Source organism: Rhineura floridana, chromosome 11, assembly GCF_030035675.1.
Source record: "Rhineura floridana isolate rRhiFlo1 chromosome 11, rRhiFlo1.hap2, whole genome shotgun sequence".
NCBI classification, from domain to species: domain Eukaryota; kingdom Metazoa; phylum Chordata; class Lepidosauria; order Squamata; family Rhineuridae; genus Rhineura; species Rhineura floridana.
In genome coordinates, this window is record NC_084490.1 from 62,091,332 (window position 1) to 62,113,996 (window position 22,665).

The window sequence follows — 22,665 nt, forward strand, 5'->3', positions numbered from 1 at the left end:
CAATCCCATCAAGGGCCAGCAGAAATTTTCAAATAAATTTGGCTCCCGGTCCTAGTTCTGGGGAAATAAATACCAGTTCTCACGCTAGCACTGCTGCGGTGGGAGGTTGACTCCAGCTGTTCTCTCATTGATGGATAGGGAATTCATCAGATCGCTTGGTAATATAGACCTTACATCATGGCCTTTGATTAGAGTTCACTTCTCCTCTACTGAGGTCTGTCCTTTCACCCCGTCCTCCTCTCTGGACAAAAGGGACAGGCTTCAGGATGCCGTTATCCATCTTCTACAAATTGCAGCTACAGAGCCAGTGCCCCCCAGGGAGAGGTTCTCTGGAAATTATTCCATCTTCTTTACTGTTCCAAAGAAAGATGGCTCCTACAGGGCGGTCCTTCACCTGAAAAATCTGAACAAGTATGTCTCCTACACAAGTTTCGTATGGAAATTTAACATCCATCAAAGAGGTCCTGAGATAAGGGGGATTTTCTCACTTTCATCAACTTAAAGTAGGCTTACTTACATGTTCCAATATTTCCACCTCACAGGTGCTACCTCAGGTTCTTAGTGGGGGACAACCACTTCCAGTACAGCACCATGCCCTTCGATCTATCGTCTGCCTCCAGAGTATTCACAAAGACAGTGGTTACCCTGATGGTGTTCCTCAGACTGCAAGGGATGCGTGTGTATCCCTATCTGAATGACCTCTTAATTCTGCCTCTCTGCAGAAGACCTAGGATGGTCTCTGTGATGTTAGCATGCCTGAAAGATTATGGCTTCATAGTCAACCGTGTCAAGAGCCAGTTAGCCCCATCTTATCACATTACGCACTTGGGAACAAGAGTAGATATGAAACTAGGGATTATAGCCTTATCACGGGACAGAGTGAACATATTACAGTCAGTGATACTATCCATCCTTCCTTTTCAGTCAGTGGACCGTATGCAACTGGCAGCAGCAGTGGGGTTGATGGTATCAACATTTCAGACAACCCCCTGGGCACAGCATCACTCTCGACCACTTTAGTGGGCACGTCTTCCATTCCAGAATGACATTGCTGCCAGATGCCATTGTCAAGTGGCGCTTCCTTCATTGGTTCATTGGTCTCTCCTGTGATGGGTACAGAAATTCAATCTGCAGAAGGGCATTCCTCTTCAAGATCCTCCATGGACATGTCAGATTCCAGCCTGATGGGCTGGGAAGCCATATGTGAGGGGCAGATAGTGCAGGGGCTCTGGTCAATGGAGGAGGCTGAACTCTCTATCACCCTCCTGGAGATCTGAGCAATCCATCTGGCTTTGAGATATTGTACCACTCTGAGACAATTGAGGGCAGTGCTTGTCAGAACAGACAACATGACTGCCAAGGCCCAAGTGAATTGGCAGGGGGACACGCAGTCAGCTCAACTTCAATGGGAGGCCTTGGAACTTTTCAGTTGGTGGCGACTCATTTGGAATTGATCACTATGGAATATCTGAAAGGAAAAGACAATGTACAAGTGGATTGGCTACTTGTACAACAAGGGGAAATGGAAGCTTCACCCAGCAGTTTTTCAAGAGATTACAGCCTGCTTTGGCAGAGCAAGTGTAGATATGTGTGCCTCCCACATCAACTGTCAGATCAAGAGATTCTTCTCCCACTATGTGTCTTCATCAGCAGAGGCAGTAGATGCTCTCATGTCCCCTTGGCCCCCAGGATGCCTGTATGGATTTGAGATCTGTGATGAGAGGGCAGCGGTCCTCCTGGTGCTCCATTTTGGCTGAAAAGACCATGGTTCTTTGACCTTTTCAATCTCACAGTACACTACTTTGGAAAATTCCTCTCAGAAGAGATTCCTCTCAATTCAGCCATCCTGATCCTGGGTGGTTAGATTGTCACGTATGATATATAAAGTTTTAGAACCCTCCGTACGTCCAGGAAGTGCCATGCCCTCTCTATGGGATGAACGGGAAGGATAGAAAAAAGGAGATTATTGAAAAGTGACATATCATCACTGGTAGTGGATACTACGATGGCATCCCGATGTGCCTCTGCTGTTTGGATTTATGAGGGTATGTGGAATTTTTTTCTACTTGGTCCCAAAATAGGAAACTAATTCCTAGAAAGGCTGGCCTTTTTGACATCCTGGCCTTTTTGCAAGATGGTCTGTCCATGGGGCTCAGACCCAACACTTTGAGGTGCCAAGCTTCAGCCTTGTCAACAATTCTTTCTAAAGATCCAGAGAAACTAATTGGATCTCATCTGTACGTTAGGCATTTTCTGCATGGAGCCACAATATTCACTCCATCTACCCAGCAGGCTATCCAACTTGAGATTTACACAAGGTGCTAACTGCCCTTCAGACGCCCCCTTTCAAACCACTAGGTATGGTCTCTCTCCATCTCTTTTCCTTTAAAGTTGTGTTCTTTACAGCTGTTACCTCTGCACGAAGAGTGTCTGAGTTGAATGCCTTGTCTGTCGACAAGAGTTGCTATTTTTTTTCATAAGGATAGGGTCGTTCTCTGCACTAACCCTTTCTTCCATCCTAAAGTTGTCTCTAACTTTCACTGTCAACAGGAACATGTCTTACCTTCTTTCTATCCTTTCGCTGTTCATCCCATAGAGAGGGCATGACACTTCCTGGATGTGCAGAGGGCTCTATATCTAGAACTAAACTGTTCCGCCTAACGGATGCCCTGTTTGTTTGATTTCACCCAGCTTCATTAGGAAATAACATTTCCTTTTCCACTCTATCCAGGTGAATTAAGGCGTGCATTGCCTTAGCGTATACTTCTCTGAAATTAACACCACTTTCTAATATAGTGGCACACTCCACCAGTGCATCTGCGACATCTGCAGCCTTTTCCATCAGTGCTCCTTTTAATGTGATCTGCAGAGCAGCAACTTGGGCTAGCCCTAACACTTTTATCAAACATCACAAAACAGATGCTTACGCATTAGCAGAGGCTGCCTTTGGGAGGAGAGTACTACAGCACGTTCTCCCAGGAAAATAGCATTGTACAGCCCGTCTTCATTCTTTCCCACCTTACATGGGTCAGCTTTGGTATGTCCCATCTGAGATCATCTTCCATGCACAGGAGGAAACATTTTGTCTTATCATGAAACAGTCTTCTCTGTACATGTAAAGATGATCTCAGGGCCATTCCCTATGAGGTGCTGGGTTGCCAAGCTCTGTTTTTTCTTTTATTAGCAGAGAGCTTGTGAGTTCCGTTCTGTGTCTTTTTCTTTGTGTTTTCCAGTTTGTGATTTTACTCATCTAGTGGGCTTGTCATCAGAGAACTGTGACATGTAGTCAGGGAGAGTGGGAAGCCTCTGCAAATCGAACAGAGCTCTTTCTGCATTCAGCCTGCTAGGTGAAGGTAGTTACCCACCTGAGATCATCTTTATACGCACAGAGAAGACTGCTTCATGGTAAGACCAAATGTCTTTTTTCAGTACAGCTACAATCTGGGCATCAAACAATGCTAGTCCCATAGTAACCCCAGACTGCAAACCTGACTCTTACAAGTGATTGTAATTCTGTCCAGAACATGCATTTCCTCAGCCAACCAGTCCACAGAGTTCCCAACTATTGTCAGTTTTGGGTTTCCTGGATTGAATTTAAATGAACTTACCCTCATCATGTTCATCAAATATTGAAAACACACATTTAAAGAGCAGGGGGAAAAAGGTGATTCAAAAGGATGGTCTACCGCACTGAAAGCTTCTGAAAAGTTTAAGATTATTAGCAGGGTTGCACTCCTCCTGGTGCAAGTCATCTGCTAGAGTGACAAAAGCAATTTCAGCCCCAAACCTGGAACTGGAACAAAACCAATAGATTCTTTGCAACTTTTATTTGCAATATAGCAGAAACCATAGATGTACAGTGCAGATGAAATTCTAGTAGGTCCTTATCAGGAAGAAGAGCACCATTTTTTCTCATCCTTCATTGATGCTCCCATTTCTTCCTGAACATCTATCCCAAGGCTTCTTGTTACTCAGCCTGGTTCCACTCTGCTAGTTGAAGACTGAAAGGCCTATTCTACAATACCTTTCCTATAATAAGGGGAAGTGGATATTCTATCTTCTGAAAGAGTTGGCCAGTAACAACTACAAGTTTTCTTGGAAAAGTTCTAGAACAAGTTCTTAATCCAAACACCTTCAATCTCTGGTTATTTTCACTTGTAAAGGATCTTCTCTACTGGACCCAGGAAGTCACCAATCTTTTTAGGCCAGTGGGCACAATTTTGAGAAAATGCTGTAGGTGCCAATCACAAAATGGTTGCCTCATCTGAAAGAGCACAAAAAGGCATGTGACTGAAAAAGAGGCATGCCATGCCTATCAGTGAGGGAAAAGGCATGTATGTCAGTAACTGCCTGCTCACGCTCAGAGGGAAGCTGTTTGTGCCTCCCCTTCAGAACATACAGGAAGGCAGGTGTCCAATCCTGGCCTCCAAGGAAACATAGGTACGTTTAAGGGAGTGTGTTTAATATAGGAAAGGCTGCACCAGTGCAAATAAGAACTGATCTGAAAGAGCAAAAAGCCTCTCAAGTATTGTGGATTTTTGAGGGGATAATTACTGAGACCTTTTTTGGGTGCCATAGACAGTAATGGTGGGCACACTGGTGCCTGAAAGCACCATGGTGGTGACCCCTAGCCATTCACAAATATGCAGAAAGTTCTCAAGAGTTCTTATAAATAGCTTCTAGAGGCCACCATCCTGTAAGCCTCTACATGTGAATGCTTTGTTTGGGGTGGCTATAATCTGACCCTTCCGCAAGGAAGAAACAATGCCCCTTCATTGTTCAGTCACATTGGGGATTGTTTCCAAGATCAGTCCGTTATTCTATAACAGCCAAAAGACTGCATTATAATAGTTTTTGGCATAAGTCAGAGCACACTGTGAACAACTGTATATTAACATGGAGGTTGCATATTAAATGAATCTGGGAGCTCACTTTTATGGCTAGGTGCATAAAAGCCACATCACTTGGGATATAAGGCATGGTTTTGTTAGGTCTTATCCGGCCTCAATGCATAACTTCTAGAGATCAGGTCCTCTTGTCTCCTTTGGAACTAACATACTTCTCATAGATACCTGAAAGGCAGCCACTTTGTTGTCAGTCTCCTCCATTTGTTTAGCATTCTCTCATTGAATAAGAAAGGAATGTTGCAGTCACACTGAATGTTTATGCTCTTCAGTGGATGGAAGTTGGGTTCCTTTTCTCTTCTTGTCAAGACCATCTTGCTCCTGCAGCATAGTTGAGGATGTGTTTTAGTTCCCTGAATCAATAGTTTAAATTAGTTTTGTGTCCTGGGATGACTTCCTATTTTGTCTTATCTCTCTTTTTTGTGAGGTTAAAATACCCAGTCATTTATAATTTACTGCCATAAAGGTTAATGGATTCCAAGACACATGTGTGTCTGTGTGTGTCAGTTTGGCTGCATTTTGTCACAAAACAGGCTCATCCCACTTCCAGAGGACCAAGCACATTCATAGCTTTGCCTCCTGGATAACCTCCATCGACTGACCAGAATGAGAATAACTTTGCTCATTGGTGTATTCTTAAGCTGTCGTCTAAACTTATTTAACATGAGGGGAAGATCCCAGTGGTTTTGCTAGAATTAAATAATCTTTTCTATTGAAATTATGTCAGTTGTGTTGGCCATCTTGTTTTGCTAGACACACTTTGATTACTAGTGTGGATACTGAGCTCATAACAGTTTTTGTGTAGTTAAGAGTTCTGCAGTTGTATATTTTAATAGCTAATTAGGCTACCTTCTGCCTTTCTGTTAAAAATAAGCTTGGCTTTAGAGCAGCAGAATTCCAAGGCTGCAGTAATGTGAAAGAATGCTGATGTGTGATAAGCTGACTACATTGAAAATATTTCTTTCCCATGTAGGCCCTCCAGTTACTTCATTCATTTCCCCTTGATACACGATTAAAAGATGGCAGTAAGTATCGTAAATGTTTAAATTAATTTTCAAATGTGTTTAACTTTGTTACTTTTAGTTTCAATATGCTTTCTTTCAAACCACCAGGTTTATTTTGGCAATCTCCAAAGAGGCCACCTTTTCCGATACAGTTTGATTTCAATGATCCTTTGTAAGTAAATGTGTCTCTTTAGACTTTGTTATTGTAAGGGGCAAGGAATGTTATATGATATGCCTGTTGGCATATTGACTCATCTGTGTTGGTATTCATATACAAGTTTCTTATCAGAAGATTTCATAAAATATGATGTCTCAAAACTTCAGTGACATTTGTAATGAGCTCTGAGTGTTGAAATATAAAACCCACCCAAATTAAATAATATCTAACTTTGGGACTTGCTTTCTCTTGACTGTAATTTCCTTGAATATAACCAGAGATATGTTATCTTATTAAATCGTCCTTTCAACAGTGCTGATCGCAACATATTAAATTGGGCAAGATTAAATGCTCTCCTGTACTTTGGAATAGTCAGTGAAGACAAATAAGAAGCTGCCATGATTCCGTAATTGTTAAAGTTAACATAGAGTTGTGGTGAGCAAGATTTATTAGCAGCAGTTCTCAAATGCTGCAGATCTAGGTCTATTAGTCTTTGGACAACAGAGATCTGGGCCTTCTTAAGCCCCTAATTACCCAACACTACAGGGAAGCCCATCTTTGTTATTTTCTTCTCCATCTCACACATCCAGTGACTCACAAAGGAGTCCAAGAGTGGTAAGGAAAGATAACTACCAGCAGCTACTAAGAAGTGTAAGTGTAACCATCATTTAAGGGCGTCAATCCAAACTTTACAAGCAACTGAACAAATACTTACTTCCAAATAAATAGCTGCATTACCCACGCAAGGAGGGAAACCAAGTAATTTCCTAATTTCCTAATTTCTCTTTCCATTTGAGAGTTAAAATCCAGGATCCAGATCGGAATATCATAAGTGAGCTGGGCCAGGATTTTTGCTTTATAAGTTTAAATAGCAGAGAGAATGTATTGACCACCTTGCATAGAAAAGAATCTTAAGAATAGCTGCTGACTAAAACTCACTGAATCATTTGCCTGCCTATGTTGTTCTGACCAAAGCCCAGAACTTTTCATTTGGATCCCTAAGCGTTTTATATGATAAACATGCTCAATAACATTACCATTTAAAATCCATTTGTATTATTTCTGGGCTTTAGAAAACACTAAAACTTTAGATATACAGTAATTAATAATCAGATTATTATTAGAACAGTATATGCCAAACGTGGATAATAAATGATTTATCCCTATTCTGGACAACAATACGACGTCATCAGCATACCAAAGCAATGGTATTTTAACATTAGATAATTTAGGAGTGTGAGAGTCAACACTGTGAAGAAAAGGGGCCAAATCATTTAAAAATAAATTAAAAAGAAAAGGGGTCAAAATACAACGCTGTCTTACCCCCCTAGTAGCAGAAATTGGATTAGTGATTTGACCCTGCTCCCCACATCTAACTTGACTAGAGGTCTGATTATATAGAAATTTAATAAGAAATAATAAACTCTTGTCCATACTGTAATTCTGTAATTTAAACCTTAACAGATCTCTTGAAACCAGATCAAAAGCGGACTTGAGATCAATAAAGGCACCTAAAAGCTTACCACCAGGAACTAAAGTAAATTTCTCAGCTAAATGAGCTAATACACAACAGTGATCTAAGGTTGAACAACCAGCTTTAAACTCAATCTGTTCTTCACCAGTTATGCTGTTTTCTTCCATCCAGGTTAAAAGCTTACATTTCAGATACCTAGCATAAAGTCTCCCAATTGCTGAGAGAAGGCTGATGGAGCAATAATTAGCTGGGTTGGTCCTGTCACCTTTTTTGAAAATAGGAACTATAACAGCTTTACTCCAGATCTCTGGGGTTTTCCAGTTCTATTAGTAAACATAAAAAGAGTTGAGAGTAACGGAGACCAATCAGGGTTACAGAATCTGGCCCAGGGGCTTTCCCAAGTTTCTCTAAAATCAAATCGAGGATTTCACCAGGAGTTACAGGTTGCCCTTCTGGAACATCTGGAGATAGTTGAAAACTACACGTAAAAGTGTTGTTGAAATCATGTAGAATTGCAGAAAAATACCTTTCCCACTCGTAAGATGAAACACAATAAGCAGAGAATCCATGGGGATGTGCCATGGCCTCTGACAATCTGCCAAAACAATTTGCTATCCTTCTTTTGAGTTGCAGATATTAGTAAGTTCCATTTTCTCCTCTCTTCAGCTTTTTGTGTGTGTGTTAATAAGTGTTTTATATTCACGTTTCAATTTATAATAAGCTTCGGGTAAACATTTAGCTCCTTCACTATGATAGATGGAATACACTTGATTGATGTGATTCTTGAGCAACACACAATCACGAGCAAACGAACTCTTGCTTCTAAGATGTTTAACACCAGCTGAATTACTGTCTTCCGCTAGGGTCCTTTGGATGTCAGAGGTAAGGGCCTCATAATAGTACAGCTTCTTTTTGTCAGCTGAAACGAAGATGTTTTGGTAAAGTTGCAAACATGCTAGGGATACTGTAAGAGAAGCAGATTTGCCCATTTAATCCTTTTCTCGCAAACGAGTGAGGAAAAGTCCAGCAGTGGAGGTCCGGTGAGAAAACAAATATTGATAAAGGGTTTTATTAAAGTAACTAATGATCACTATCTGTTTGGTTGTCCATTCAAAATTATTTTGTTGTGCAAGCATGCTAAAAAACCTAAACACGCACCAGCAAAATTTTTTGTAACATCTTCAGAATGTCTGATATAGGGAGATTGGCCTATCATATGATCAATTCCTTGAAGATATCGAGATTTTGCTAGTACAGAATCATCAGGTCCCAAATAGGCATTAAAGTCACTGGCCATGAGGAGATTAGCTAGGTTTACAGTATACCTGGTTGCAGGAAAAGGGAGTAAAAAAGCGACACCATTTTCTCATTTTTCCTCCAGGCACTACAGCTTCATACTGAGTACAGCAAAACTATTTGCAATAGTTTACTGTATCCCTTTTACAGAAAAGGTAAGCCTCCAGTTGGAGGATTTAGTATTTGCACTGTCTAGCTCTTGCTGTTAACTTTTCAAAATACTATGACAAGTGAGGCATTTTTGTGACAGGTAGAGGAAAGTTATACTTCAAAATCCAGCCTTTAGATGAAGCATTTCTACTACTTGTGGCTAGTGGGTGATCTCAGGAATCTTCACTATGTCCAGAGGTGCTTCAAACAACTTACTGAATCATATATCCCTCCATTATGAATTATTCTTCCTGATTGATAGAATTTCTTTCTTGCAATGTCTTTTGGCAGATGACTTGAAATCTACTCTTCAGTGAGCATTGGGACACCCCTAAGTGGGCAATATGTTCCTCCTGTTGCTTAAGGCTGGAGAAAACACTCCGCAGGAAGCTCTCTGGTACCCCTTCCCCAGAGTGTCAGTCCATTTTTCCTGCCTTGTTTGACAAGTGTAATTTTCACCTAGCTGTTCAGTTCTGGCCTGCTCCATTTAACTTACCTTTGTGTATATTTATGTTTCTCATGTGAAAGTAGTGTATGTTATTTTAGCCATAATTATTACAATTTGTACACATGCATTTTTAGAAAATGAATTTTGTTTGAAATGTGTGCAAGGTGTATAAGATTCAGATATTGTAGAAATATTTACTATGAAATGTTCATGAGCCATATTCTTGATAAGTTATAGATTTCCTTCATTGTTTATTGGGGTACATGCTGTTCTCATAATCATGAAGTGAACAGAATTAAGTAAATCTCAAATGTGAATTCTTTCTATTTAGCTTTTTACTTGTTGATTTTTAATTTTTTTTTTTGCTTAATGCTGAGGAGTAGATGACCCCTCGTTTCATCCATTTCATAACAACTGATGCTATTTTTAACAAAACATAGGATATGTCAGAAGAAATCATTTTAAAGATAATTTCCGGGCTGAAGATTCAAGAATTTCGACCTTCTAACAAAGTAAGTTCAGCTAAGTAGGGTGTCTCTTCACTCTTCCCCTTTTCTTGATGATTAGTGATTTATTTGCCCTATGCATGAGGTTCTGTAGGCTGATTCCTAGTTTCCTGTTGTAGCAGTTCCTATGAATTCATAGGGTAAATCACTCTCTCTTAGCCTTTGATTTACATGATAGCAGCCTTTCCCAATCTTTGGGTTCCCAGATGTTGGTAGACTACAACTGCCATCAGCCCCAGCCAGCATGGCCTGGGTCATGAATGATGGGAATTGTAGTTGGAAAAAGCTGCCTTATAGGATGGTTGTAAATGAGATACTGTATGTGAGGGCCTGGAGTACTCTAAAACAGTGGTGGGGATCCTGTGGCCCTTCAGATGTTCTACTCAAACTCGCCTCAGCCCCAACTAGTATGACCAATTGTCAGGGATGAATGGAACTGCAGTCCAGCAGCATCTGGAGGGCCACAGGTTCCTCATCCCTGTTCTAAAGTATCACTATCTAACATATATATATTTCCAACATTTAAATTAAGTGTTACTAAAATCAGTTGGCAATACAGAAACCTAGACCTAACAGAGGCCCGGTCACAGATGGTTTCAATAGTATGTTTTATAAGAAATTTAAACACTTAAATTCCACATATCACCATTTTATTTAAAACAATATAGTCTGGAGGTCCAGTTCCTGAAAATAGTTATTTTTCATGCATTGTGGTCCTCTCCAACCCAGCCAGAGTCAGGAAACTAGTAGGGTCTTACTGATCCATTACTCTTTTAAACCAAGATCAAAAACTGTTTACATCTATTTTGGCATCTCAGTTGAATGAAGATATATTAGATCTGGTTTATATGGACCAAATGGGATTTATGCCTCATAGGCATGGTTTGGATCCAATTTGCAGGTTGCTAGATGTCATACATCATGACACCTGAACTGGAAGATCTTTCACCTTGTTATTATTGAATGCGTCCAAGGCGTTTGATTGTTTGGAATGGGGATACTTGGAGGCGGTTCTAGCAAAATATTGTCTAGGAGAAAACTTTCTTTGTTCTGTCTCCAAATTTTACTCCAACAATAGTGTAGTGGTTCACACTAAGAATTTAGATGCCCTTCCTATTCTGATCAGGAGAGGGACTAAACAAGGTTGGCCAGTGTCTCCATTGCCCTACGCCCTCTACCTGAAACCCTTGGTGGAATGATTACATCAAAATAAAAACATCGGGATTCCAGAGGGAGTGTGAAGAGCATTTGTTAAATATGCATGCAGATGATATGCTGGGAGAACCAGTGGGGGCACTGAAAATAGAACTAGAATAGCTCAGTATTGATAAGTTGGGGTTTATGCATTTCAGCATTTCTCCCCATGTACATGTGGACATTGGTAAGACATTTGGAGTGCATTTATGTGACACTGCATTTTGCTATTCCTAGGAGTAGGTATTTGCAGCTTGAGATAGATAGGCCTGAGTGGATCAACCAAGGTTCTAGTAAATATAATAAATCGTTGTCGGCAACCCTTAGGAAGACTAGTTTAAATTTTTTTCATTGATGGTATAGGATGCCAGTTCAGATTTTTCATCTATAAATGCCTATTGCTGGTGGGGCTGTTGCACCAAGGGTACATATTTTCACCTTTGGTGGGTATGCCCTCAGGTTAGCATGTTTTGGGCTGCGGTTCATCATTCCCAATTTGTTTGTATTATTTTTATTTATAGGTGTCAATTTAGATCTGAAATTCAAAACCTTTATCTATTACTATCTAGTATTACTATTTATTACCATTTACTGTTCGTTGCTAGATAGACGATATAGTTCAAAGGTGGGAGGAACTGGATGGATTTGATAAATCAGCATAGTATAGGAATAATATGCCATATTGCAATTATGGAGAAGATTTCTGATGAAGTACTATTACTATAGGGATTGGTGAATCCTCAACCTTTAGCGCCACTTGGTGGATGTTTATTGATTACGTTGCACAAAATGATGTACAAGACCATATATTAATGCCGCTAAATCCCTTTGGATTACTTGAATCTCTTGATGTTTAACATTTTGTAATATTTATATAATAAATTGTTATGTGTATTACTCGACCCCAATAACTCCTGTCAATTTTGATGTTTTGTATGATTTCTTATCCTGTAATACTTCTTTGGTTATATTCTTATAAAAAAAAGGTATTTTTTTTCAAAACGTGTTGCTAAAATTGAGTCAAGAACTTGAGTAACTTCATTCAGACAGTATACACACTTTACAGTAGAAAACGGAATAAAAATTTAGTTGTCTATATTTCTTCAGCATAAACCTCCTTTAGTATGTTCTTAGGAAGTGTGCTTCCAAAAATCATTGGACGCATGTGCTGTAAAGGTAAAAGGTGTGCCAAGTACCACATTTACAGAGTCTGATGTATTAAATGCACATGCAGATCTGCCCCAAGGTTTGTAATTGTTATTTCTGCTTATGCTGTACTGTTGGTTTATTGCTCTATTTGACAAAAATGTTGCCCCTAGATAGCTTTTATTGATGATTAAACAATGTAGGGAAAGCATATCATCCAATCTGCCTTAATAAATCAGAATCTTGTACATAAATGGATTTATGCAGTAATGTTTGTTCTGTTTACTATTGATGTTTTCAGGTTGTTCAAACAGATGAAACAGTGAGGAAACCAGATCCTATTCCAATAAGCAGTGAGGATGAAAGGAATGCTGTACTCCAGCTGGAGACTGCTATATTGGCCAATGAAGCTAAAAAAGGCGAGTATTAATTATTAGATATTTATATCCCATCTCTTTAGCTCAAATAAAACCACTAGCTCAAATAGAAACACTCAAGTCAGTGAATATAAACATTAAAGAACATAAGCACATTAAATTCGCAACAAATTGAAAAGATAGCAAACAAACAGAAAATGTAAGTTCAGGAGACCAAGAGGTATAAGAAAAAGAAAAACAGCCAGCAAAAGAAAATAAATCACAACTTAGGCCAAACATGTGCTGAAGCAAAAATAAACTCTTAGGTGATGGCAGAATGTTACTGTATCAGAGAGGGCAGTGTGGATCTCTCGAGGAGAAGCGTTCTAGAGAGTAGGCCCTCCCATCAACCACACCTCAGATGGTGGTAGAACAGCAAATGGGCCTTTCCCAAAGACCTTAGTGGACAGGCAGGTTCATATAGGATGAGGCCATCCCTTGGGTATCTTGGTCACATGCTGTTAGGAGTTTTCCCCAGGTAGCATGCCATCACGTGGGTAACAGCGCCATCTAGCGTCCGAAGGCAAGAATGTATTGAAGTCAAGACCAGGGGCATCAAGCCCCGCCCACTCCAGTTCATTCTTGCCTTCGTCCAAGGCAGTTATATCCATGCTGAGTTAAGGTGTGTGAATGTTGTGCGTGAGAGAGTGTGGGACTGGGTTGTGCTTGCGAGTTTGTGCTTCCGCTTTTGCCTCCCCTCTCTTTCACTGTTCTTATTCTGATATAGTTGGGGGTTTTGTTTTGGTCTTCCCCATTTTTTCACACCCTACCTTTTCCTCACCTTTTCTTTGTTCTGGGGGCAGCGGTAGCTGCCGTTTCCCCTCAGGTGGAGTCGTTTCTTCGTCTGCTGAGCCCGCTCCGACAGTTTCCTTTCTTCCCAGGTGTGGCGGCTTTGTGATTTTTTTTGGCTGCTAGGAGCTCGCGTTGCGGCTGTTTTTATTGCAACCTTTGCTGGCGGCTTCCTTCTATTACGAGCCCGCTGCAAAGCCTGTTCTTGCCGCCAGCTTCCTTTTTACCTAGGCGGCGGCGGCTTTGTATTTTTTGGCTGCTAGGAGCTCGAGTTTTAGAGGTAATAAACAGCCCTTTAATAGTGCCTGGAAACAAATGAGCATGGGCAACCAGTGAAGGTGGGTATAGAAAAGTTTCATGCTCCAAGAAACTAACCCTTATCAACAGTCTAACTGCGCACGCTGAACTAGCTGCAGATTCCAGATGGTTTTTGAAGGTAGCTGCATGTAGAGCACATGGCAGTAGTCAAACCTTGATGCAATTAGAGCATGTGTGGCTGTGGCCTAATGTGTCTTGCCCAGGAATGGGTACTGTTCACACAGGACTCAAAGCTGGACAAAAGTACTCCTGGTCACAGCTTACTCCTGAGAATCCAGGAGCAAGACCAAGTAAAGAAGCCCTCCCAAACTCTGAACCTGGTTTCTCCTGGAGAGTGCTAAACCTGTCTAAAACAGACCAAACATGAATGAGTAGATGTTTTATGCTATGTTTATATTAATAGATTGATCTATCCAAACAGTTCAGGATGAGTAAGACTTAAACTATTTTCCTTTTTATTTATTACATTTGTAAACTGCCCATCCAAACAAATTCTCTGGGTGGTTTACTTAACAATCAAATATGAGGGGGAACTTCTACAAGAAAAGCCAAGGAATCTCATCCCTTCATACACTGTGGTATTGTAGCTTTCGTTACAACACACTCTCTTCCTCATACTGTTTATAAAGAGTTGTTAAAAGCTCCAATCAAATATTTTAATAGCCATGAAGCTCACTGGGTGACCTTGGGCCAGTCACTGCCTCTCAGCCTCATGAAAACCCTATTCATAGGGTCACCATAAGTCGGAATCGACTTGAAGGCAGTACATTTACATTAATGTAATAATAGCCTCAGCGAAGCTCCTTTATCTCTTTCATTTTAAAATCAGCCCTTCCCTTGCTTTTTCAAGAAATGAGGGTTCTATCCCTTCCTTATCCATCCACTGATTCCCCATTGATTTTTACCCTCTTTCCAGCCCCAGTATTATGATGAGTTAATGAAATAGTCAAGAAATCTACTCACAACTTCCCTAAAGAAGATGAAAAGAAGCTTTTCAGTAAAATGAACTAAAGACACCAGGAATTCCCAAACAATAAATGGCTTTGTTTTTGAACAGATGACTTACAAATGAAGGAACTTTCTTTTGAAAAGGATGATGACACTAATGGGCACATAGATTTTATAACAGCAGCTTCAAATTTGCGAGCCAAAATGTATAACATTGACCCAGCAGATAGACTCAAAACAAAACGGATTGCTGGAAAGATTATCCCTGCCATTGCAACTTCTACAGCAGCTGTCTCTGGTTTGGTGAGTGAGTGAGGGTGCATTTTTCCTTACTTGAACTTAAAAGTACTGTGAATGCTAGCTCCTCTGTTAGATCTGTATTCGCCAAAGGTGGATAGGCAGAAGGTGCTTCTGTTCCTGTTAGTAAAAATCCTTTAACTTGCCACGGGACAAGGATGCAGTCCCATTTTAATTCTTGGCCTTAATATTCCTCTGGTGGAGATAGTGTGCTCACTGGGGTTATGTTAAGGTATGTTGGGGTAAGGGACAGACAATATCTTATAGTCTGGAATGAACTCTGAAACATCCACATGTCCATGTTACTATAGTAAAATGCTCAATAGCCTCTACTGAGGCTTTTCACGTTTATATAATTAAACAAAAAAGAAAATGGAATAAATACCCTTCTAGCTAAGGACCTGAACAACAACCAGAATGCACAACACTTTGCTGTGACAGATTAGAAATATTATTAAACATCTGTGCAGTTTATCATGATTTGCACACTTCTGGAATAAGGCAGGCAACATTGCTTTTCCACGCTGCCAGAAATGCACCTTTTTTTATTCATGTAATTTGGGGCAGCTGAGCAAATGCTCCACTGACTACTGTTGATGGTCTGCTGCAGTCTTACTCTATATTATTATTTTCTATGTTTGAGCTGATGTTTTAGCTATTTACGGTGTTTTATGGTCTTATAATGTGTTAAGATGCAACCTGCCTTAGAATCTGTCACCTGAATTTTTATGCAGAAGTGGCTTTTGGTAGGAGTTTCATCATGTGTGAGGTGGCCTTTTAACACACAAAAGAAACCAGCTGGAAATACAACACTTGTGTCCTCATGACAGGAGAACTACCAATATTTACTACAGTTTTTCCTGGGGATCACTATATTCCTTTGTAACTGTTAATGAACTAAAGAGTCTCCTGGGACAAACTGTAATGGTGCTTAAATTCATATTTTTCTACTATCCACAGACTGATTCCAAATAACTTGTTTCATGTTGCATATTGTACAGATCAGAATATGCTACAACTGCTTCCGATATGTGAAAAGTTTTCTAGCTCTTACATTTCTTTCCCAGGTTGCTTTGGAATTGATCAAAATTGTGGGTGGTTACCCTTTTCAAGCGTATAAGAATTGCTTTTTCAACTTGGCCATTCCAATAATTGTCTTCACAGAAGCAGCTGAAGTGAGAAAAACAGAAATAAGGTAAATAGCATGAATGAATCATTTTTCAAAATGAGGTGTATTCCAGGTAGCTAATGTCAAATTTAGTGCTCCAAGAAAATCCAAACCCTAAAATATATATTTGCAGTAAAACTAATTAACTGGAAAAATGTAAGAAATGCTCACACGCTGTGTTAACTGATTTCTTATAAATCTGACTCATTATCCTGAGGTGGCAGATTGAGGCAGTTGTTGCACTATAGGCAGGGTCAAGTTGCTAGGATACCAACTGCTACCCCCAAGAGTGGGAATTTACAGGCAAGCAACGTTTCCTCCCCTTTGGTATGCTTGGTTACCAACTTGCTTACATTTTAAATTTGTATTTATATTAAGTGGTTGACAATGTGTTGCAGCAATATGTCTTGGATAAAAAAAGTATGTTACGTTCTTATTCTGCAATAGAAATGGGATATCTTTTACAATCTGGGATCGATGGACTGTTTACGGGAAAGATGATTTCACACTCTTGGACTTCATAAATGCTGTCAAAGTAAGATATTTGTTTTAAATACGCAGTAGGGACATCTGGAATACAGTGTTGCTCTTTCATATTCTATCAGATTGCAGTGTGGTGTAGAGACCATAATTTTCAAAAGCTGTAATCCATCCTGTCAATGGAGGTTTGTGTTCACTAGTATATTGGGAAAACACATGAGCATACTGTCAAGCAGTGGTGGGCAGACTTCGGGCTTGTTAGGTATACTTTTTTTTTAGAACATCTCAATCTATGAACCATAGCCAGGGGCAAAAGGCTTATGGTTGGAATTAAAGATCAGGTTCCTCTGAGCACATTCTGAGCCTAGGAATTTATCAGTACCAGAACTTGAACTGAGCTTACAGCCCTTTCACACAAAAGTCTACTCCTAGTTAGTGTTTTTTCATTTGAGCAATTTAGGTGGGCAAAGTCATTTTTGTTACTATTCCTAGGCAATTGGGAGTTGGAAACCTTTGCCAATCTGCTGAAACTCACCCAGAGATCTAAGAGTACCTCCTGATCTATTTCTGCCTGTCGCTGCTGTAAAGTGTATGCAAATGTTAAAAAAAATCTTACTGGATCAAGATTTCTCCTAAATTTCTAATTAATTCACTTACTGTGTGGTTCACTTCCAACTTGTTGCATATATGTATTACAGGAGAAATATGGAATTGAGCCAACTATGGTGGTTCAGGGAGTTAAAATGCTGTATGTTCCTGTAATGCCTGGGCATGTCAAAAGATTAAAGCTGACGTAAGTATTAACTAAATAATAAAGCTGAGAATGGTATGCAGTATGTTAGTTCACAAATAACACGATTCTTCCCATATGCATACTATGCCAGCTTGTTGATTGAGAATCAGATTCTGAATGGCAGATGTTTTCCAATTCACCAATCTGGTGTTTTGAGGAGTAGTACCTTAAGACTCTCAAATGTTTTCCTGGCATGGCAGTTACAGCATGCCCCCTTATTTTTTGCTAGTCAGATTTCATTGCCATATCTCCCTCTCCGTACATACTGAATCTCATCATCTTATCCTTCCCAGTTGCATCACTTGCCCAAACACATAACAAAAACAGAACAAAGCAAAAACAGATAACTTAATTAAGAAAACTTAATTAATTAACCCAAGCAGGCACCCTTTTCTAGCCCCACAATTCACAAAAATATATACATGTTTAAAAACAGAAATCTCTTAGGAATACAGATCTGCTTCCTTGTTGTGAGGCTGGTCTAGGAAGCATGGAGCCCTTCCTCGGTAGAGAAATCATTGAGCAAAATGCAGCATTTCCTTCCATATGGGAATGGTAATCCAAAAGGATTAAGAAAGCTCTCTCATCTCTCTCGTAGAACTGCTCTATCTTTGTATTTATCTTTTAATTAACACCTTTCAGAATTGACCTTAGTATATCCCTATACACCCATGTTTTCTTATAATGGTGGACTTGCCTGATCCAGAATTTGTTGCATCTTTAAAAATGCTCTTTGGGGATTCTAATTTGAATTTGTTTTTGGTCCTTCAGAAAAGTTTGGTTTATTTATGATATATTGCTTCTACTTAATATTTGAATCCTATTTTGTAGGATGCAAAAACTTGTGAAACCAGCAGCAAATAAGAAATATGTGGACCTCACAGTGTCATTTGCTCCAGAAACAGATGGTGAAGAAGATTTGCCAGGACCACCAGTGAGATACTATTTTGCTCATGAAAATAACTGATGCAGGTGCACTGTTTACAGTATAACAGGACCACATGAAAGGAGTGTGGCACACCATCCTTTTATTATTTTTAAGTGGTACTATATACTTGGTGAAGCCTTAATTCAGAAACAAACAGTGGAAGCTGGTGAGATGTACTGTGGAGCTCTATAGCAAATTGGATTTACAATTTACTTGTATGTAGCATTTTCATAGGTATCTATACCTAAGGAGGACTTGAAGCTTGCTGGAAAGGATGGTTCTTTTTGAAGAAAACTTACTTATTAATAACTGCAGGAAGATCAGAATTGCAAATATAAAATCTGATTGCAGACATTGAGCATTAAAAGAGGTGGCAATTGAGATCTGGAGAAACTGCCAATTATATCACCATAAAACTGATTTTTTCTTTTGTTTTTTTTCCTACTGCATCTTGGCCCCTAAGCCAGTTCATCCTGGTGATGTTCCATTACAATAACATGACTTTTCTTTGTTATTGTTCCCTTCTGAAGCAGATAAACACTTGTAATTTGCTTTGGAAAAGATTCACAGTGAGAGGAAGCTAAGCTCTTGTAAAGTGATTTCTGTTTTTCCAAAAAAGTTTCTGTCTTTCCTTCTATACCAGAAGTGACACAGCATGAAGAAAATGCAGGGCTGTTTTAGGCACATGTTTATAACAATGTAGGCTGTCAGGACTGGTTTGCTTGTTCATACTGTTTTAAAGAAGCTGGGTGATTCAGGCTGTGTAAGAGTCTGACTGACACCTTGATCTGAATTGAAAATACAAGTGAGGAGCTTTTAGCTGGAGCATGTTAACTGTCACATCCTTCAGACAGCTTTGAACTTTGTGATGTTTACCTGACAGTCACATATTAGCCATGTACGGCCAAACTGAACACTTGGTGGTAAACCCCATATTTTCTAAACCTCTGGCCCAATCATACATATAAAGGGATGGGTCCTATTTAAATAGCAAAAGGAATATATGATGGAGTGCATCCATCTCCGTCCTCTGTTTTTCTTCCTGCAGGCTACTCACCCCAAGCATTTACATTGAACCAAGCTCACTTGCTGTATTGGTGCTTGGCTCAGGAGAAAAGCATCTGACGGCATAGACTTACAAAGTTAAGCTGGTGAGAAGAGGGTTTTGCAGTCTTTGCTCACACCTCTTTTGTTGTGAAAATTGGACCCCCACACCATGTCCCATTCTTCTTATGGAATAGGGCAGATTCAAACACACAGTTTACATGTCCAAGAAACTGAATTACACCATCATTGCTATTGTTCTGCAACTGGTGCTGTTGGGTTGAATATAAGGCTCCTGGCAGCTTTTTGAAGGTTTTGCAGACACTGGCCATAACCCAACATGGACCTTGACATGCTTAAGCCCAGATCAAGAGCATTAAATGTAATCAGTTCTATGTTGGGATGTCTATTCTTTTAAAACAACCCCCCCCCAATATTGTAGTTCTGTTAGGCATGTGAGTACAAATATCATGATTCAGTTTAAATGTCTAATTACAAAACAACTTAGACATTTAAATAGTCCAGTATAAAGTATACTAGGAGGCAAACAGAGAAACCACTTTGGCCATAGCAGTTTGCGTGAAATAATGGTGCGCTACAGAAATATAATTGGTCCACTTTTTGTTTCCTCATGTATGTAGTATTGGATGGGTAGCTGTTGCTTTATTATATTTTCTTCCCCTTCCTGCTTTACAGAGCAATTCAAGTCATGAAAGCTGGTGGGAGAGGGGGCAGTGGAGGAGAAGCCGGCGGGAAGCTCCACAGCATCCACTTGCTATTTGGGAGCTGCCAGGCTGGTCGAGTGCTGGCTTGATCAGGAGCCACATGCAGAACCCAGAAGGTGAAAGCTGGCTGCTGCGAATACCCCTACTGGGGAGTAAGCACTCCTCATTGACAGGCATTGAAATAAGTTTACTCTGCCAGCCTATTGCCCAGTGGAAATACTGCTGGGATTGGGACCCACAGAAGCGCTCTGAAGGGAGGTTGGATGCCGCAGAAGTCCCCCCTCCTGGCTGCTCCTCTGCCATGCTCCCAAATGCCCTGTTTTCAGGGCTTGTGCCCGCTGTCCTTTGGGGCTTCTATTAGCTGTCCATCCCTGGCTGAGCCAGTAGGGTTCCAGCAGTGCCGCGGCTCAACTGAGACAAGTGGTTTCTGTCAGTGGAGCCCGGCAGAGCTGGGAGCCTGCTGCATTCAACTCCCCCCAGCCCGGCGCAAATACAACTTGAATTGTACCCTTACTAGAGAAGTCAAATCCACATTCAATATGTTTAGTTCTTTAAAAACAACACCACCAGAAGTCTACAATGGCTTCCAACTACGTTCCTTCATCATACCTGGTTATATCAATATTTTTTTGACATTACGACTACAGTTTTTGTTTTCTTATTTCTGTAGGCACATGAGCACCAAATGCGTACTTATTCTGTGAAATAGAAAATTATTCCAATATTTGGGAATTACTCTTAAAATAAAGTAACTACACAGAAGTATTGCATTTTTTTAAATATACAGGTTACATTTTATAATTTGTTATAGTTTAATGGATTTGATATAACAACTGGATGGTTAATTTAACAAAAAATACTTTTAAAGCCAATGGGGGTTGCAGGGAGGATAGATGCCCTGTGATAGGAGGAGGAGGAGGAGGGGCTCTGAAGTCTCTGTGTATATTGCCATAGTGGCAATAGAGGTATATATTTCAAATACAACCTTTCATCTTTTTGTTTTAGACAAGGCAAAGTACTGTGAACTCAAAAAGCTATATAGGATGAGTAGAAATAAAACAAGGAATTGCTGTCATGAAATTCCAGTGGAATATAATGAGTGTTTTTTTAAATAGTCTGGATGTGATCACTTCTTGTGCTAACATTTTTTTAAAAAAAATTGACTAGGGGTGTGTTACTAATCAGTGTTCAAAAGTAAAAACTAGACTGTCTTTGCATTTGCAAAATTGCATTTGATGTCATACATCAGTAGGCTTGAAACTCGAAGAACCTTTTCCAGCAAGTCTTCCTTGCAGATCTTAAGTATACAAAATTAGAGAACAGGTAGCAGAGTCAACACACAAATGCTCCTACGTGTTTTGAAGCCCCTTAGTCTACCTTGAGGATTACTCTGCTCACATAAGTGATCTCAAATAAAGAATGGTTTGTTTAAAGAAATATATATGTAGACTCTATACTTCCACATTTTGTGTTATCTATGAATTTATTTCAATACATTTTGAAGTGGGAGTGGGTTTTGTGTACACAAAATATGATGTACAGTCAAAGCAGTTATGAAAACTGCTTTTTGTCTTTTTCATATTAAATAATTTGAAAACATATCATCAAAATGTGCACAGCTTTGTCAGTAGCTCACAGTGGGGTATGTTGCAATATGAAGTGTGTGGTTCATTGAAAATACATTTATTATCAACAGTACATGCCAAAAACTGGGCATGTCATTCTATGAAGATGTGTGAAACTGAGATCATGCCCTGGTATTACAACATATATTCACGCCTTCACAGGGTAATTCTATACCCAAAAAAATCTAAAGCAGCTGGGCAGAAATAGTATAGTATTCCAGCAGTTCTTGTACCCTTTATGGGGTGTGTGTGTGTGAATTATACAAGCATGCTTTGAATTCTGGGCCTTGGGAGGTCTCAAGGGAAGTATTGTCATTTATTTCTAGGACTGTGCTTGGACCTTGTATGTGGGGAAGGCAGTGGAGGCTGATCCGTTAGAGCAAATGGGGCACTAGCCCACTAACCTTCACTCTGACTTACCCGTCTTCTTTCTTACAACCAGGCAGGAAGTGGTGCCATCTGTTATTGGTCTTCCTGCCTTCTGTTCTATCAGTCCCATTGGTCATCCTCCAGCATGGGAGAGGGGTGTATTTAAACTAGGTAGAGTAAAAATCACTGTGCTGTTCCTGCAGTCACAATGTTTTTGGTGTCTTAGTTAGGATAGTATGGGAAAATTACCAGTGAGAGATAGTAAATGAGGATGTGGCCAGGAATGCTCTTCACAGGTGTGAGAAAACTTTGGCCCCTCCACATGTTGCTGAACTACAACTTACAGCATCCCTTGCCATTGGTCATACTTGCTGGGGCTGATGGGAGTTGGAGTTCAGTATCATCTGGAGGGCCAGAGGTTCTCACCTGCTATACAAGTTGGTGTTACAGAAGTTCTTTCCTTTATAATTCTTGCACTATTGACTG

At 40.0% G+C, this 22,665-nt stretch overlaps 1 protein-coding gene across 4 annotated transcripts in view; it reads left to right on the forward strand.

The window, feature by feature from the left end:
• The window catches only part of UBA6 (ubiquitin like modifier activating enzyme 6), an 88,755-nt gene extending 66,969 nt beyond the window's left edge, over positions 1–21,786 (forward strand). For all 4 annotated transcript variants that reach the window (XM_061588048.1, XM_061588045.1, XM_061588047.1 and 1 more), the window contains 10 exons: positions 5,878–5,929; positions 6,017–6,080; positions 8,921–8,990; positions 9,874–9,945; positions 12,581–12,698; positions 14,860–15,053; positions 16,115–16,242; positions 16,663–16,750; positions 17,394–17,488; positions 18,320–21,786. In XM_061588048.1, the coding sequence (XP_061444032.1) occupies positions 5,878–5,929; positions 6,017–6,080; positions 8,921–8,990; positions 9,874–9,945; positions 12,581–12,698; positions 14,860–15,053; positions 16,115–16,242; positions 16,663–16,750; positions 17,394–17,488; positions 18,320–18,455 (1,017 nt within the window). In that variant the 3' untranslated portion in view covers positions 18,456–21,786. The remainder of the gene's footprint in view (positions 1–5,877; positions 5,930–6,016; positions 6,081–8,920; positions 8,991–9,873; positions 9,946–12,580; positions 12,699–14,859; positions 15,054–16,114; positions 16,243–16,662; positions 16,751–17,393; positions 17,489–18,319) is intronic.
• Positions 21,787–22,665: the final 879 nt, after the last annotated feature.